General features: G+C 45.0%; 1 protein-coding gene across 1 annotated transcript; it reads right to left on the bottom strand.

The window, feature by feature from the left end:
• Positions 1-241: 241 nt before the first annotated feature.
• On the bottom strand, positions 242-13606 carry GPR26 (G protein-coupled receptor 26). The gene is made up of 3 exons (XM_066554968.1): positions 12939-13606; positions 7018-7131; positions 242-1002 (listed from the first exon to the last, which is right to left on the bottom strand). Exons 1-3 carry the CDS (start codon positions 13604-13606, stop codon positions 771-773), a joined length of 1014 nt encoding a protein of 337 aa, XP_066411065.1. The 3' UTR covers positions 242-770.
• Positions 13607-14221: the final 615 nt, after the last annotated feature.

The raw sequence follows: 14221 nt of genomic DNA, 5'->3' as shown, positions 1-14221 counted from the left end.
TATATGGAGGGGAGGCAGGAGGCATCCTGACCTTTCCACCCTGTCTACCATTTGTATCTTCCTGAAATTTAATGGGGAGAATATTAGTGAGATTCTATGTAAAATAATTTTAAAAATTTAAAGAAGACATAGCTGAATCCAGCACACTCCAAAAGTGGTTTTTCTCTTCCTTCAGTTCTATGGGATTCTTCCTAAAGTATATATCAAAAAAGGCTGAACTGCGTTGGGCACTGGATGAAAATTTATATTATTTTTTAAGCTTTTCCCATTAAGATATTTTCTACAAACAACCTTCCCTATTTTCTTCAAAACACCTTTGTTTCTACAAACAAGCCACTAGGGTGGGGTGGTTTTTGTAAAGCCACATTGGCTGCTACATCAGAGGGAGCTTCACCTGCAGCCAACGACAAACACAGCACAAACATCCCTGCGCAGCTTTTCAGAACAACCTTACACCAGCAGCAGTTTGCTCCCATTACCTTCATGAATCCCTGTGCTGAGGACTGGATTTTTTATCTATAAATGCAGCTGCTGATGGAAATCAATGGGAGATTTGTATTTGTGGAGCCTGCAGGACCACGGATCAATAGCGCTCTTCCAGTCGGAGGGAGGAGGTCCAGAGCAGCCACGGGCTGCTGGAGGGACACGGGCTGGGCTTCACCCTGCCCACAGCTGCCTCCCAAAACCTGGGCAGCTGAGGGGAGCTACGAGGGGTGGGCCAGTGGCTGTTGTTTCACCAATATCCCTTGTCAGGTGCCGTGCCGGGCTCCTCACTCGTTCAGCTGCGGAAGGTTCCGGTTGTGCGGCTCGCCCGCCAGCGCCGAGGAGTTGATGGAGCTCCTCTTGAGGATCTTGTTTATGATGTCCTTCCACGTCTTCTTGTACTGGTGCCGCAGCAAAGAGTACACAAAAGGGTCTGAAACAGCTTTGCTGTAAGCTAAGCACTTGGAAATGATCCCCCAGTGGGAGTTGATGTGGACCACGGAGGATAATTCAACGAGTCTGGGGAAAGAGGGAGGGGGAAAGAGTGAATGTTAAAAATTACATTAACCCACCCCAAACCCACAAATTATTGCTGGGCAATTGCAGCAAAACTAAAGAAAAGAAAGCCCTGCTCATGAAAATGATTTTGTTGTCTCCTCTTCTACATTTTAAAGGCTGCAAATGTAAACTTGAGGCCTGTTTGCCAAAGTACCATTGCTTGGTCTCAGGGGAGTCAAATTCTTCTCCTATGAGCAACCTAAAAACCCAGCATCAGTCTGAACTCGTGGTCCTGGGTCCCCTCTAGAGCACCTGAGTCACCTCACCAGGGCTGCCCAGCTCTTTTGGCCAGTCCAGCTCCTAGAGAAGGTGCTGCCTTTGAACAGTGTGTCTGAGTTGTAGAAGCACACACGGAAAATTCATCGCTGAGAGATCTTGTGTCATACCTTTAAAAAACTGTCCAGTTCAAAGGGCAAGGATTTAACATTTGCAACAAATATAGCAAGACAAAACTTTAAAATTGAAAATTGTTGTGGGAGGGGGAGGGGGAAGAGCTTAATATACTCCTCATACCTACACTAGCCCAGATAGCTCACTGTGTGCTGAGGGAGAGCATTTTTGACAGGGAAATATTGATAACTCCCCACGCCTTTGAGCAGCATCAAAGGGCAGCTCTGTTCAATATGCCTCTATAGCTGTTAGAAACTATTGATTTTCATAGAGGTCAAACAGCCACGTGTGCTGTTACAGAGCCCACATGGTAGGTCAGGGCTTTGCTGGACCTGTCTGCAGCAGCAGGTGATCTTAAATCTGCCTGGGAAATACTTTCCACTTCCAAGGAGCATTCTGGAGGGTGGTTCCTGCAGCAGCAATGACGATAATGTTGGTACTTCAAGCAGTTTAGAGATGAGGGTTTTTTTTTCCTCAGCCATTCCCATTTCATAACCTTTCACTACAACATATTATTTAAAATAATGCTGGCAGATGTCACAGTCCAATCAATGTGAGGGACATTTCAGGTGGCCAGGGAATGTCACATGAAAATACTTGGGAATTGCTTGTGCCTCTCCACTGGTGCTGCTTGGCTCAGCAGCTCTGAGGTCCCAAAGAACCCTCATCTCTCCCATTTCTCTCTCATCTCAAATAAACAAATGTTCTTTCAACCTCTCCCTGTAATTCATGGTCCCACAAAGATCAGAACAGAGCCATAATTTTAATGCTCGACTTTCCAGGTGGTCTTATCTGGTGTCTTCTCTCTTCTTTAATAAAATGCAACTTATGGCATCCACGTTAACATGTTCTAAAATGAGAATTGACAATTTTGAAATTAATCATCTACTGAGTCATATTTGCTTTGTAATCTACCATGAGCCATCCTTGTTGTTCTCCACTTCATTTATTCAATGCCTACTTCACATTTTGAATTTCACCACGTTGAATCTCATTTGGATGATTTATTTTTACTGAGTGCTTTACAGATGTGAATTTGATTACGTTTAATTAAATTCAGTGGATGCCTTGAATAACCAAAATATGACAAATTTGTGTCTGAGGCTCTGTCAGTCAGTTCTATGAGACATTAACAATCTCCATTTAAAGCACATCAAGCAGACACTTCAGGGTTGCAAGCCTAGACTTGCTAATTTTACCTTCATTGACTGATCAAATGAAAAGCCTACACTTTTATTAGCAAGATCTTAAATATTTTCCTTGCATTCTGTAAGCTTCCTTGACATTTACACATTTTTCAATTCTCATGCATTATTTTTTATAGTAAATTATATTTGCTGTTATCAAGCAGCAAACACAGAAATGTAGCCAAACCCTGAGCTATGCATTTCCATTTCATGTACAAACAATTAAATGTCAGCCTTTCAAGGCACATCACAGAATTTATTGCCTTTGAAAGGTTTTCTTTCTCATTTGTGAGGGAAATGATATGCACAGCTTCCATTTTCATGAAACGTTTCAACCTAAAAGAAGACATTTTCAGTGAAGGTACATTAATATTTCAGTGCTACCTGTAAATTAAATTTTACAGTATCAGCTACATAATTCCCTGGCTTGCTTTCATAAGCCTCTCTTTTACTGTCTGGTCTTCAAACCCTTTTTATTTCAAAGCTGTAAGCTCTTTTCCTGTGATATTTTGTTCATATTTTAGAAACTTACAACTCTGTAGAGTGTGTCATTTCACACGGCTATCCAATTATTTTATTTCCCCTTCAGTAAACAAACAAGAATGCCATGTTGAAGAGTGTGACCTTGATCTCTACACACATAATGCACGCTGGAAATCCTTTATTTACATGTGCAGTTAACCACTAACACTAAAATATTTTACTGAACATGTGCCCACCCAGCTGGGATGCTGGAGAACACAAATTGCAGAAGAATTCTGAGCTTCTTGTGTGCCCAAGCAGGATCTGCATATGCAGAGGGTAAACATCAGTTTAAAACCAGGTTTTGCTTACCCCCTATCCCCCAGAGATGATACAACAGAATTTTAATCAACTTCTGCCTGTTCCACCATCCTTCTCTGTAACCTGAGGGCATGGGATTATGAACTCCTGCCTGCTATTACTACAGGATTTTTAATTTAAGGCCAATTTCCTCACACATTGACAGCATTTATTAACTTACATGAGCAAAGTTCTGTATTTCAGTATGAAATTCCTGGAGTTGGAAATGAATTTTAGAAACTTGTATGACTTATCTTCATTTTTCTTATGAAAAAGTTCCTTGGAGAAAAGAGGTTTGGAACAAGTATATTTAATTGCATAATGAAAAATACAGCAAAGGAAGAAATGTGTACCAGCAGGTTATTTTACAAAACAAGAAACAATCTATGCCTGGAAATATATAATGGGGGGATTACACCTGTGATGCTGGTAATGTGGAAACACTGGGTCAAAGGCAATCAGATCCTGATACACTACTTAAGATCATCCACTGAACTAATCAGAAGAGTGTTTTCTTGATAAAGGAAGTGCCTAATCTGATTTTTACCCCAGTGTGATCTGAAAAGCTCAGGTTTGCCCAGAGAAGCATTTATCTGTCTGGGGTCATGAGCACAACTCCTTCACTCGTTCATGGAATATTTTTAGTGTGGAAACAGGAAGATGTTATAGTGAAACGTCGTGATTTGCTGCTGTCAGCCCCCAGTTCAGGCAGTACTTAAGGGCATGTTTAATTGAAATATATTGCTGATTAGGAGAGGCTGAGCAAGGCACTCCCTGTCCTGACTTCTGTCCATGGATTGAACTGGGATTGATCGTGTCCCTCCTGAGAATGCAAAGCACTGGATGTAGTCCAGAAATTACACACAGTTACACACTTGCTCACACATTAAACTCCAATTCTCCCAACCCCCTTGGTGTCAGGGTGCTCGGCCCTGTGTGTGAGGCCCAGGGCAGGCAGGGATGAGTGTCCTGGAAGAACCAGCCCTGGAGGTGTCCAGCAAGGGCTCTCAGGGAGCTCAGCAGGGAGCTCCCCTTAGCCTGATGTGCAGCTGTGGGAACTGGAAAACAGAAACTCCCACAGACACTGAAGGGTTTGATCTGCAGCCTTGGGAGAAGCTTGGATTGATGTAAAAATACAATACACAGATATTAAGCAGAAAAATCATAAACTCATATTTCTATAGTTGTAAGTAAGAATATGCAGAAGTAAGGGAGAAACTGCACTGATAAGGTGGTGAAGGGTTTATAATGTAGGGGTGGGGTTGTGTGGAATAAACTGAGAGTTCAGAAGTCAGAACAGAAGCAGATGTGTGCCTGTGAGACAGGAGCCCATTGGACAAAAGTATCCTCAGTGCAGCAGAAGTGAGTAAAGGTGATGGGTCAGAAAAGCAAAATAAACCCTGTGGCACCTGTCCATTGGCTTAGAAAGTTCTAGAGTGCCTTGTAACAAAGAACTTGTGACTGCTCTTGAGCTATGGCTGAATGCTTGCTCCTCTGAAATCTCAGGGACTCTGAGCCTGATGTTTGTCTGAGCAATAAATCCTTCTTAGCCTGAAAATAGTCCCATCCCTTCATTATTAGCGGTGACAATGATATGCAGTGATCCTTTGACATATGTCAGAATTGAAAGGGCCAGGAATGTGGGAGGCTTCACCCCTCCTGACACGTCTGACCAGCACCTACCCCACCCCAAAACATCCTCATGCATCCAGGGCCTGCATTTCTCCTCTCCTCACCATCTCCCTCTGTGGAGAAGCTGCTCCTCAGCAGGAGAACATTGAAGTGATCCTTGTACAGTCTAAAGGGAGGAAACTCAGGATATTTCTACCCCCTCCTCTGTATTTTAAGGCTACTGGGACTCAAATTGGGATGCCATGGAGTCAAGAGGAGGTGGGGAGCTGGTGCCTGAGTGCTGAGATGCCTTTGGAGGAGCACAAAAATACTCCAGACAGTTCTGGTTAGAGCACTTGGTGTCACTCAGGATGAGCTGCCAGCTATTCTGTGACTGGGAGGATTTTCAGGAATTCAGAGACCTAACATGAAATGAAAATTAGCCATTTGCAAAAAGACAAACACTTTAATATCTTGCAGCTTGAGAATTAAGGCTCAATGGCCTTAATTACAAGTCTTTTCATACCATTTAAATGCATGGCTTGCAGTGGTGTCTTGTGGCCATGAAGGGAAAATGAAGGTAATTCTATTAAATTACTTAAATTTTCTAATTCTGGGAATTCAGGGTATAAGACTGAATTGGAAAAGCTCAAAGTTGGCCAAAAGTTCAATTATATTGATTCTTAATCCAGATTTTTAAATTATTTTTTTCAAGGTGGATCTGATTTGAATGAGGTCAGCCTCACTAATTTCTACTTAATAGTATTGGAATAGGAGATACCTTAATTCTTTTCTCTTTCTCTGTTGTGCATAGCAGCATCTCAGTTTTTCCAAAATCTTATAATAAGGAATGCAAGCTGTAAATTTCCTTTAACAGCTAGATAACTTTTTTTCCTGGATGTACTCACTTTCTAACACTTTTTATTTCACAGGAGTAATTTAGTGTTTCCCACAGGAGCCATTTCCAAAGATAAGCTGGTGGATAGATATCTACCATAAATCACAAGAAGATTTTTCAGTTATGAGCTAGCACAGCTTTGATATTTGATATTTATGACTAATAAACCCTACCCAATCAGACAAAACTGTTGTTTAAGCCTGTGGACTATGTTCTCACCTCAGCTGAATCTTGTTGACCAAATTTTTACAGTCTGAGCTATTCAGGCAAGATTTTCCCTGGAGATCAACCCCTGGACTGGGAAGTCAGTCAGAGCAGTAGGTGACAACAAAAAAATGTCTGTGATGCCTGGGGAAGGCTGCCCTAGAGCAGAGGCTGGGCAGAGCTAAAGAATAAAGCAGGGATTTATTAAAAGGATCTCCTGCATGGAGCCACCTTGGGCAGCACAAGAGCCCAGCCAGGGCTGCACCCAAGATGAACCAAAATGGTCACAAAAAATGGACAACCAGTCATGGGGTCTGTCACTGGGATCAGCTCTGCTCCATTTGCATCTTGCCGTTCATTGTCCCATTCCAGCTTTAGCCCATCAAGTCCCATCCTTCTTCTCAGTCTTCCCAGCCTGAGATTTGGATCCTTTGTCCTTGGTGCCCAGCTGGAGCAGGGATTGTTTTGTCTCCCTGCTCTGTGCACAGAGCTCCCCATCCCCTGATGTGAAGCCCAGTACACTAAAGCAGCACAGAATGGGAAAAATAGAAAAGCCAAAACCTGAGACATCATCTGAAAAACCTTCTGGTTTCCTAAATCCCTCCTATGCAAGCAGCACATTGACTGGGCTGAGTGAGCAGAGTCTGACCCTCAGACTGCATCAGGACTGAGAGGAGAAGCACTGGCACATTTTACATCATTTGTCAGCTCAGTAAATGCAGCCTCCGTTACCGGAGTGGGAGCGGCTGTACAGGAGTGGGATTTCCCCAGGAGACTGGAATGCTGCTCTGGCTCAGAGTGCCCTGCTTCCCTGAGCCAGGAGGGCACCTCAGCAGCCTTTCCCAGGATGTGGTTCACACTCACCTTGTGATTACATAAGGTGCAAAGCAAAGGATGAAGGTACCAATGAAGGTGCTGATTTTCTTCGTCGCCCGCTGCCTCCGTCTCCTCTGCTCCTCGAGACAGCGCTCTCGCACGCTGTGGGACACCCAACACAAACCACAACATCAGCCACAAATAACACCAGGCAAAAATTCCCAATTCCAGTTCGCTATGGAATGATGGAGAACAATCTGCTTTAGTTGTGCACTGCATTTAAATGGGACAAAACCAAATATTAATGCATTGTCTGCTCGTCTGACCCTCCATAAAGTTCCTGACAAGTACCTGGTTGTATATTTATGTTCACACACCCCCATTATATCAATTGATCTATAGAAAAACTGGTGGATTTCATCCTTGAATTCAGTTTGCAGCTCCTTCTTGAACTACTGTAGGCTGTATTTGCAGGCAAGTAAATGCAGCCTCCGTTACAGGAGTGGAAGCAGCGCATCAGATTTCCCCAGGAGACTGGAATGCTGCTCTGGCTCAGAGTGCCCTGCTTCCCTGAGCCAGGAGTGCACCTCAGCAGCCTTTCCCAGGATGTAGTTCACACTTACCTTGTGATTACATAAGGTAAGTAAGATACTCAGAGACTTGGAAAATATCCTGTTGGAATCTGAAATGCAGGGAATTCTCAGAACTTTGGGATTGTAAGCCAAAGCTTAGAATTAAACTCAGGATTTGATCTGAGACCTTGGAAAAGACTTCCAGACTTAGGTGCTAGAAGTGAGAATGTGGATTTAGAGTTTAAAGCAGAGACACTTTAAGTTAAAAAGAGGAAGGTTTAGAGTTTTAGAGTTTAAGATATAGAAAAAATAAAAGTAGTTACAAAGGAAAACACTGTGTTTAAATGGGACAAACCCAAACATTAATGCATCGTCTGTTCGTCTTACCCTCCACAAAGTTCCTGACAAATACCTGGTTGTATATTTGTGTGCACACACCCCCATTATATCAATTGATCTATAGAAAAATTGGTGGATTTCATCCTTGAATTCAGTTTGCAGCTCCTTCTTGAACTACCATAGGCTGTATTTGCAGGCAAGGTGATACTCACAGACTTGGAAAATATCCTGTTGGAATCTGAAATGCAGGGAATTCTCAGAACTTTGGGATTGTAAGTCAAAGCTTAGAATTAAACTCAGGATGTGATCTGAGACCTTGGAAAAGGCTTCCAAACTTAGGTGCTAGAAGCGAGAATGTGGATTTAGAGTTTAAAGCAGAGACACTTTAAGTTAAAAAGGGGAAGGTTTAGAGTTTTAGAGTTTGAGATATAGAAAAAATAAGAGTAGTTACAAAGGTAATAAAGAAGTTTAGAATGCAGCACTGTAGGTTTGTGTATTATAACATGATTGGCTAAGAAAGCTTACAGTGTAACATGGGTCCAGAAGACAAAATATTTAAGGACTGGGTCAAAAAGATAAATATCCTTGGTAGCAGTGTTTTATTGGTCAATAATTCCCTAAAAGGTATTGCAACTTAGGGTCTTGGGAGGAACAAGCTGAACCATTCAGTAACAATGCGAGCCAAACTCACCCTTCCTATGTGGAAGATAAGAAAATAAACCCCATCATCAAAAGCAATTCAGAGGTCCTGTCTCTAACTCATTCAAAATTCCTTCAAAAATCACCATATATCCAGGGTGGGATAGGGAACATGCTTCTTCCCTAGAAACAGCAATTCCAGTGCCTTGGAGAGGAGAAACGTCCCAGCAAGATACCCAACAAAAAAACCAAAATCCTAAGGGGAAAAAGAACATTCTGAACCTCCAGCCCAGCATACACAGTTCTCACTGCGTCCCACTGATGGTTATGGTACCCATAACCATCCCATCAGATCTGCAGGGCTGAAGGCTCCACAAAGCTGGAATTGTTTCACAAACCCACAGTCCGGGATGTCCTCATTCCTCACCTCAAGCCAGCCCTGTTTCTAACTAAACAAGTTTAAATTAGTCACAACTTGGTTTCTTTCCTACCTATGGTGTTTTAGGATGGTAGCTCTTCCTTTGGGTTTTCTGTTGGTGGTCTCAGCAGGCCACCAGAGAGTTCTGAATCCCCTCAGGGTGCCAGCAGGGCTGAGACCTTGCTTTCAGAGCAAAAAATCCCTGAAATCAGCACATTGGCTTGTGAAAACAGTGATTAATGTGAAAGCTCATCCTCCTCCTCTGTCTGCTTGAGGGACTCCTGTGCTCCCTATGGTTTCTGAGGGAAGTGGATGAGCTCCTGTCTGCTCCAGGCAGGTGGATTGGGCAGCACTGGGATGTCCCACAGTGCCAGGACTGCCTGTACCTCCATAAATCCCTTTGGGAAGGGCATAGCAAAGCCAGACTGCCATCCTGAACCCCTCTCTGTGCCCATGGCAGAGTTGCTGACCCCTTGCACAGATCTCACAGTGACACAGTCACTTCTCAGGCAAGCTGAATGGGCTGGCCCCTGTCCTGCACTTATATATATATATTTATTTATTTATTTATTTTTTAAAAAACCCAACTGTTTGGCATTAGTCTTTCCATTTTTGTTGTAAATTTTTAATTGATGACTCACTCTCAGGCTCCACACTCTCTGAGGCTCATGGCCATACCCTTACATTATTTACTTCATCTGTAAATGTTTTATCAACACCCAAACACACATGCTGTGTCCTGATGATCCCAGTGTGTTTCAGTGATCTCTGTGGCCATGAGCTCCTTTGGTTCTGTTGATGAAAAAGTGTTTCTTTTGTTCCATTCTGAATTTGGTCTTACATTGTCAGGCCCAGAGAGCTATCATGATGTGATGAAATAAATACTGGAGAAAAAGTTTGTTCTTCTAACAAATTGTCTTTCTCTTAAAGAAAATGACACATTTAAAGGTGTTACATGTTGTATATGTGAATTATTTGCAGCTAGAAATGACAGCTGAGAAGGGGAAAAAAAATCCACCTTTTCAAGGGAACCTGTGTGCTTTCAATTCTGCAAGGGCTGGGGAGCTTGGAGTATTTTTATGTGCAGAAAAATGATCTGAGATTTTCATGAGCTTTGTTTAAGACCTGTGTTCTTAAACTCAGAATATCCCAAGCCCATGGCAATACAGGAAAGTGACTCTCCAAAACAGGTTCAATTGAGGTGCTCTTAGGGAGGAGAGGGCGATGTAATTTTTGTCTCTGTTTCCCCAGTCACATCTTTTCCTTTCTGGCACATGCAAAGCTGTCTCTCACTCCTGGAGCTCCCCCATGACTATCCTGGTAGACTTAAACCCATTTCTTTTGTTCAGCCCTTCCAGATGTATCCAATAAATGCCACATCACAGAAGAAGGTATTTTATCTCACTCCTTCATGTAGACCATGCACACAGATGAATGTTTTGGTTTTGCACACATTTTCATGCACTAAGATAAGGCACGTGTGAGTTGTAGCAGTGACATCAGTAATAGAGCAGGATTATTGGCTAAGCTTTCATTTAAATATTTTAATATCCTGGGAAATCTGAGCTATATCCCCTTGAAGGTTTGGTATTTTAAACAAAGTTTATGGGATATTGGACCTTAAGATGTGTAGAGCTGGATACACCAAAAAGATAGTATAGATAATTTAAATTAAGAAATACAGGGGTTAAGCACTTAAGTGCAGTTTTGCCCAAATCTCCCACAATACCCAAGATATTTTGGTCTTAAGAACAAAGAAAAAGCAGGATCCACTAAAAAAAACTCAGCTAACTTGAAATGCCACATGCCCTCAACATTCACACATATTTGCAGGGTATTTGGGGGTTTCCTTTGTGCTCGTCCTGAATGATCTTCAGGAGATCACTGGTGTCTTTCTAAGTCACAGGTAATAAAGCCATCTGCCACAACTCCTGTCACCAGAACCCCCTGCGGCTGGATTCTGAGTCATGGGAAGCAGAAAATTGTCTGTACACATTTCCCAGCGCTGAAACTGGACCCTGCCATGAGCCAGAGGAGTCAGAGTAGCCTAAAGTGAGATTGCAAACTTTGCTCTCTTGTTTGGGCTCTCCCAGCATCCACAGCTGTGCTGTCAGGTACTAAGGGCACCCTGAAATTGCCTGCTACACAATGCAAGTGATGCCTTCCTTATGAGAGGTTTCTGAGCATCTCTGACTCTGCCAGCAGAGCTGCAGCCCCTGTGCAGCTCTCACGGGAGGGTTGGTGGCCTCAGATCCTTTCAGCACAGGAGCTGTCACTGGTTAAAGCAGCCCCTCCTGGGGTCTAATCACCCACCAGCTCTGCGGGGTAGGAAAGAAACTAAAACTCTTGTCTTAGAGAGGCACCGGAATAAGCTGGTGCCAGAGGTACAGGCAGTGGTGCAGGTCACCCACAGCAAAGTGCCTGCCCAGCTCTGGCTCCCCTGAAGGGAGGAAGCATCATTCCCACAGCCCCACTGAATCCACCCCGCAGTGAGAGGATCACAAAGTGCACAAACACCCTCAAATCAACCTCGACCAGGAAAAAATGTAGGGGAGGATAAGCAACACTGAGGTTTTTGCCCTTTTACTAAACTTTGCTGTGCAGTCCAGGCATACTTTTAGCATTAGGCAAAACGAGTGGGGTTTCAAACAGCCCTGGTGGGTTTGTGGCACTTTCCTGGGAGTAATCACCAACATCTCCTCATGCTGCAGGAGCTGAGGCAGTTGAGGCACAGTTCCTCAAGGAGACAGCATGAAGGACAGGAGGGTGTTTTTTTCCTCAGTGTGATTGGTGAATAAGGGAAGATTTATCCCTGTATTTCTCAAGAACGGCAGCAAGACTTGCCCAAAGTTCTGCTCTGCATTCTTGGTCAAGAGACAGCTCAAACAGCTTAACAGGAGGATTCTGAGCAAATGTTTCTGTCCCTCTAAAATGTGCTGCCCTGCCCTGATCCTTCCAGACCTGTTTGTCTTAGCCTCAGGCATCCCCAAAGCGTGACCTGTGTTTGAGGACAGCCACATGTGCTCTGAGCCCTGCAGCTCTGCTCCTGGCTGCTGCAGAGGGAGAGGCTGGTGGAGCAAAGGGGAGCAGGGATGGTCAGATGGGATGTGTGGCATGGGACTGCCCTCTCTGTCTGCTCTCTGCTGTCCTCTCTTCCAGGCAGATTTCCTCCACACACCAAGCCTGCATCCCTTCCAGACCTATACATTGATTATTCATGCAAGATTTATGGCTTGTGCATAATCCCTGCTGTGACTTCTGCACACACTCCTCTCCCTGTTCGGTTCTTGCCTTCCAGCCCACAATCCTGACAGTCCCTGGGGACTTTTCTCCTCTTGTCTCGAGGCACAAGGGGCTTGCCTAAAATCTCCCATTTGAAACGAGCTTTATACATCTCTTGTTTGTCACATTAACACTGCTACCGAAATTCTCTCTCACTTAAGGTTTAAGTACAGGCATTCGAGCACATGAATTTTGCAGATGTAATTCCCTTAAGGATTCTGCCTTCAGGAATGATAAAGTTACAGAGAGCACAGCAATGGGGAAACTGCTGGGAAAAGGAGCAGCAGGAAGCGCTCAGCTTCTCTTCCAAACTCCAAGGGACATGTGCAGCCTCCTCCCTCTCAGGGATCCAGCAACGCTTTTAGGGCTGACAGTGTCCAAAATATGCAAAGCGATCAACCACTAAATCCACCTTCAAAGACAAAGGGCAGTGATCTGATCACTGTCCCAAAGGGAAGTGCATGCTTGGCCAAAACAGCCTGTCCATTTGCTCTCCCTCCCAAAACAAGTCCTTAAGCCTAACAAAAAATGAGTTCAGCAATCAGAGCATTAAACACAAGTGAAAAGAACCATGCAGGACAGAAACAGGCTGAGGGGATGTTTGTTTCCTCCCCTCCCAATCCCCTGCTGTGAGACACGTTAATCTCTATTTACACAACACTGAGCCCCCTCCTCACTTCTTCTGCCAGGAACAGCTTCTGAACTCAGGGGAAGCTTACCTGGGATGGATGTCCACAAGCAGCACCAGGGTCTGCATAGTGATCACATCGATGCGCTTGCAGTGGAACCGTGCCACCTTCAGCACTTTGAGATAGGTGAAACACAGCACTACCAGGGAGAGGAGGAAGCTGAGGGCGTGAAAGACCCCAGTGAAAATCACAAACTGTGTCCTATCCTCTGGTCTCTTGTTGTAGAGCGTGCAGGAGGCGTAGAGGTGATGGAAACCCACCCAGGAGAGAGAAGCTGCCACTATGGGGAAGGACGCCGAGTGCAACCACGTGTAGCTGAGAATGAGAGCGGCGTCCCGGTACCTCATCTTGGAGTGGTAGCTTAGAGGGAAGACCACAGCAATCCACCTGTCAATGCTCAAAGCTGCCATGCTCAGCATGGAGTTGGTGGTGAGGAAAGTCTCCAGGAAGCCCACAGCGTGGCAGACCTGATCTCCTGCCGGCTGACTTTTGTAAATGATCCCAGCCAGGGTCAGGGGCATGCTGGAGACGGCCATCAACAGGTTGCAGAAGGTGAGGTTGAGGATGAACAATCCCGGCACCTGCTTGCGGATGTCGGCGCTGTACAGGAAGCACATCAGCACCAGCACGTTGGCCAGCAGGGCCACGAGCATCAGCAGCACCACCAGGAAAGCCAGGAGCAGCTCCCAGATGCTCATGGTGCGTCCAGTCACAGCAGGGACATCTCCGGAACTGCGCCGCGCCGGCACCGGGGGACCATGGTGCGAGGTGCCCCCGCCTCGCCCTCCTGCCCAGCCCGCTCCCTCCCGTGCATGCCCTCCGTGGTTTTAGAGGAGCTGCAGCTTTCTCCTCCAACCTCCCCCTCCTCGCTGCTCCTTTCCACGTCAACGCTTCCCGAGACGTGCACAAAGGCACTGGGAATGCCCATCAAACTGCGAGGAGGGCTTAAAAAATATCAGCAGGGCTGAACCACTGCCTGCCGTCGGTCCATTCGGAGGAGAGCGTGTTATTCTGAGAAGCTGCTCTCCTGAGATCCCTAATTGTCAGCCCCAAGCTTGCAAGCAATGCACCGAGTGGATTGTGCTCTCTTTCTGCCTCGCTTTCTGCCTCTCTCTCCCTCTGTGTCTTTCTCTCCCCTCCCCTCTCCTCCAAGCCTCACTCCCTTCCAGGCTGAATGTAACCTGCTTTTTATGATCACAGATAAAAACCCCATTAATGGATTAAAGCGCGCACAGTGCTGGTGATTCGCAAACGTGATTATGTCATCCCTGCTCCACAACCCCTCCCCTTCTCCCTGCCACCGTGACTAGACT

The sequence above is a fragment of the Molothrus aeneus genome, chromosome 8 (genome assembly GCF_037042795.1).
Source record: "Molothrus aeneus isolate 106 chromosome 8, BPBGC_Maene_1.0, whole genome shotgun sequence".
NCBI lineage: Eukaryota > Metazoa > Chordata > Aves > Passeriformes > Icteridae > Molothrus > Molothrus aeneus.
Note: the sequence above shows the minus strand (reverse complement) of the source record. Positions and strands in the feature narration are given on the sequence as shown.